Source organism: Atta colombica, unplaced genomic scaffold (genome assembly GCF_001594045.1).
Source record: "Atta colombica isolate Treedump-2 unplaced genomic scaffold, Acol1.0 scaffold189, whole genome shotgun sequence".
NCBI lineage: Eukaryota > Metazoa > Arthropoda > Insecta > Hymenoptera > Formicidae > Atta > Atta colombica.
In genome coordinates, this window is record NW_017259281.1 from 1,199,898 (window position 1) to 1,204,875 (window position 4,978).

The window sequence follows — 4,978 nt, forward strand, 5'->3', positions numbered from 1 at the left end:
ATATATATATATTGATATTGATTTTATTATACCATCCATATATAATTTATTATAAAATAAGTATAAAATTATTTTATTTTATTACTAGTAAAATTATTTTATGACGTACCATGATTGATTTAAGTAGGATTTTCCAACTTCTTTCAGCAAAAAGAGAACTCACTTAAAATCTTTGATAGATGTATAGATGATGTTCACATTTCGATTGTATTAAATTATAATATTGAGCCACATGAAACTGAAATTTATTAATGTCTACTGATGTTGATAACGTTTGCTTTGCATTTTTAATGCAAATAACGAACAACGACCGATCAATGTACACGAGGGTGTATAGAAGTTCTTTATGGCTATCTCTCTACCTGTTCTTTTTTTTTTACAACGATAATCATCGAAATGTCGGATTATTTATTCGCAGTTTCTAAGATAAGAAGATACGGAAAAATACGATGGAAACACAAGATAAGTATATATTTTCTATCGATTTACAACTGGAGGGGAGAAGTTTATTTGAGTACTGAATTTATAGAATTTTACAGTTTTATTGAGGCCTTTTGATCGATCACATCATGACTGTTAACTATAATTGAAATAACTGATCTGCGTGCTGTAATTAGAAATTTTAAAGTTCATGTTTTAATCAACAATATTATAAGATATAACATCGTGTTAGAATTTCGATGCTGCTTAAGCTGTGTGCGCTCATTATTTATTTTAAATAATTCGTTAAACAAATTTATGTCTTTTCTGATTATTTTACTGTAAGATAGACGGAAAAGAAAACTACGTTAGAGTGTTATAACACGTTGGTGCTGTCGTGCTGTGAGACTAATTTGCTCAATGAATAACGGTACAGAATTGGAGAATATAGTGTGTTGTCCTATCAAGTTCGGACTTCGCCTAATCGGCGTATGGCCGGGCACGTCATATGCAATTTTGCGCAGAGTGTTCTGTATATCTTCAATGGCGATGTTTCAGATTTTTCAATATTGGTACGTGATCTTGCGTTTCGGAGAGGAGGATCTCTTATTCCTTATGGATGTATTAAGCGCAACTATGGCTTACAGTCTTTTGCTAATCAAATTGATTATTTTTACATTCAATGCTCGGTAAGCTTTTTGTCACGACACTGAGTCATAAATACGATTCGCAAAATAAATATATTGAATTATATTCTTTAGATTCCAAGTTGTAAGAAAAAATCTTGAATTTATATCACTTTTGCTATTAATTTGTAATCATTTGACAACATCTCGCGAAATAAAGAAATTTTTGCGTTTTTGCGCACACATAGCTCGATCAATATTATATTTCTTTATAGTCTTTCCATTATAGTCTGCTGAACAAAATCATAGCACACACAGTTGTTGACTGGAAGGAGCGCGATGTTTACGACGAATACACAATGACTAGGATGGCGTACATCTCTCGTCGGTTCTCCAACTTTATAATTGCTTTGTACGCGCTTTCTGTGTTCCTTTATGCAACCGGTACTTTGTTGAGGTTTAAAAGTAATAATCAGACTGACACTCGAGAACTTCTCCTTAAAATGGAATTACCTTTTGAGATCAAGAGCACATCAGTGCATATAGCTGTCTTTGTTACACAATATGTTCATCAAACAAGCGCAGCCAGTATGGTGGGCGTGATGAATTCCTTGCTAATAACATTAGTAAGTTTGAATTTTTTAATAATTTTGTCGCTGTTTCTGAAAGTCGTAAAAAAGAATAAATGAAAAGAATAATATAACATGTAGAGAAGAGGAACTTTCAAAATTGAACCTATACAAAATATTCTAAAATATATCAAATATATAAATATCTTAATAATAATTTTTTCATTTTATTATATTAAAAAAATTGTGTTACTGAAGCAATGAAAATACACTTTCACTGGGCTTTCACATTAAATTGAACTGACACTAGGTGCATATTGTGACGTTTAGGTTCTTCATGTGTGTGGACAAATTGACATTTTGCGGCAAAAATTGTGTAAAATCACACAAAAGGACATCAAGCGAGGTATAAACGACAGGATTATGAAAATGTTGATTATTCGGCATCAAAAGATTATTTCTTTTTCCAAGAATATCGAAGACTTTTTCTCAAATTTTGCGCTAATACAATTTGTATCAAATACTATGGTTATATGTTCTCTAGGATTTCTTATTGTAATCGTAAGTACACGTAAAATAATCTAACTTATAACTTTGAAATATATGTTATTTAAAATTTTTAGTCTGTGGGTGTCCCGGGTGGAATGCCTATGTTAATAAAGTCCGTGTTTTTTTATATTGTTATAAGCATGGAAGCATTCATATTTTGTTTCCTAGGAGAGCATCTCAGTACAAAAGTCAGTATTTCACGTAAAGCGAAGTGGATACAATACATTACTAAGATCATTTATTTATTATATATTTCAGAGCCAAGAGATCGGCGATGCTGTGTATGAATTGCTTTGGTATGAATTGAATCCGAATCAAAATCGAGATATTCTGATTTTGATGATAAGATCGCAGAAACACTTGACGCTCACGATCGGAAAAATAATGGATCTTTCTCTCAAGCAGTTCGCTAGCGTAAGAAATTAGTAATATAATAGAAATGATTAAGAAAAGCCATATTTATAAAACTATTAATGTATGAATGTTTTGACATCTTAACAATGTTCTTTCGCTTCGTCGTTTCTATGATAGTTACAATGTAGTAATAAAATGTTTATATCATTTTGCAGATGGTGAAAGCTTCGGCGTCGTACGTGTCGGTGTTGTACGCGATGTATTGAAGCTTCAATACATTGCATGTCGCTTATATCTTTGCATGCAAAAGGATATAGTACTTTTACTACCATCAGTTTACATGGTTAACAATTTTCCTATTCAAAGAGGCGGAGTTTTATATCAAGTGTGTAGACAAGCGGGGTTACTAAAGCATCGATTTCCCGAGGCATCCGTTCGCGATGGCTTTATTTAGTCTACAGTGCATAAAGGCAGAGCTATAAATACATTGTTGATATTTTAGATCGATATACTTGATCTTTTTTACTTTTTTTTTTTTGATTATCACTTTATTATCAAATCTGATAATAAAGTGATAATCAAAAAAACGCGTTTATATAAAAACGATAAATTTAATCAATTACTAATATTTTCATATTAAGAATTAAAAATTATTTGAAAGGTACTTAGTACAACTAAATGAAATTATAAGAAATCAAACTTATTTATGTTAAAGGTACAGTGTAGAAATAATATATATATATACGATAATAATATATTATTAAAATACTCACTTTGGTTGTAAGAAAAAAATCTCCTGATGAACCGTATTTTTCTTTGTTCGTATCATCGTTCTGTATAAACCGTTATGTTTCTGCTTGCACCGCCGTTGTCCAACTGCTCGAGCCCTCTTGCAAGCCACCTATAGCGCCAAATGTAATCTTTACACTGGCTTCCTATCCCTACGTCTTAGTTTTCCTCCCTCTCGATTCTCCACGTTACGTTTTCTTTCCCCCCCCCCCCCCCAGCAGCAAAACATTTCAACCTCTGCAAACAATTCATTGAAGCTGCGCTCCATCTTTTCTTTACCTGTTGAATTTTTAAAGAGAACATATAGTTGCATTATAATCAAAAGTTCGGAAAGAAAGGGACTGCCTCTATTATCCATATTTCTAAAATTACAGTTGCAATTGCTCCATTATTTTTAAAATTATAGTTGCTGTTTTTTCTTTCTTTTTTTACGATGCAACAAAAATATTAAACAAGTTTTGATTGGCAAATAGTCGACGACACGGGTCGCGTTCGATTGTCGACCCGTGATCAAGTTTTAGCATAAATAAAGTTATTCTACAACGCGATATTTTGTAACACGATTAATCTGTTGTCCACGAGAAATATGGGGATAGCCACGCTCAGTCTATTAGTCAGATTTGGCCTTCACGTTTACGGTATATGGCCATATGCACCGTCCACTGTGATATTTAGATCGTACTGGATCATAATGCTAAGCATGGCCCAAGTTTTTCAATATCGATACGTAATAATAAACATTCATATGGACGATTTTTCCCAGTATATGGATGGAGTGAGCAGTGCAATGGCGTCTACTTTACTCTATATTAAGCTCGTTATTCTTTGGACCCATCAACGGTAGGGCGAAACTGCTTGAGAAGCGTGAAAAAATATGCAAATCGTGTTACATTTCATTATTGGCATTTGCCGAAATTATCGGCAAAAAAATATTAAATAATCAATTTTTAATATTATTCAATCGATTTAATTAGAATTTGAAAATATATACACGAGTGCGTATAATATTACATTGCTTATTCTTTCTGATATTTTAATAAAATATTCGCATCAAATTCGAAATTAAGCAAAATCGAATGAAATAGACATTAATACGAATGGTGAACTGATCTTCCGTAGACTATTTTTCGATGTATTGCAAATGATGTCTACGGACTGGCAAGATTACACTTCAAACAGCTATAGTTTACGTATAATGACAGACACGGCGAATGTTGCACATCGCACCTCGAGATGGATCGTCGGTACGCAAGTGGTCGCTGTATTTTTATATGTTGCCGGTGTATTCGCCGCTAATGTAAACGATCCTGAAAGATTAGAACCGTACGCGCAAGAGCTTATTCTGAAGATGGAGTTGCCGTTTAATATTAGTACAAATTTTATTTACATGACAGTACAAATTGTTCAAATTTATCATCTGCTTTTAGTCGCCTGTGGCATTACGATTATTAACTCACTTTTTGTCACTCTGGTAAGTTAAATTGCACGATACAGATACATTTGCAAAATTGAAAGTGATTAGAAATTTTACATATATATGTATATATATATATATATATATATGTATATATACCAGGAAAATAAAAAAATATTTTATAAAGTTAAATTTTTTTAAAGACATAAGAAAAAATATAATTTAGCAAATCTACTTATAAGATGTTACTAAAACGT

General features: G+C 32.1%; 1 protein-coding gene across 1 annotated transcript in view; it reads left to right on the plus strand.

Annotated features, from left to right (window-relative positions):
• The first annotated feature begins 840 nt into the window (after nt 1–840).
• The window catches only part of LOC108686661, a 13,089-nt gene continuing 8,951 nt past the window's right edge, over nt 841–4,978 (plus strand). Inside the window, 6 exon segments of the mRNA XM_018192087.1 lie at nt 841–1,109; nt 1,336–1,672; nt 1,946–2,176; nt 2,423–2,568; nt 4,007–4,147; nt 4,583–4,918. Of these exon segments, the coding sequence (XP_018047576.1) occupies nt 841–1,109; nt 1,336–1,672; nt 1,946–2,176; nt 2,423–2,568; nt 4,007–4,147; nt 4,583–4,918 (1,460 nt within the window).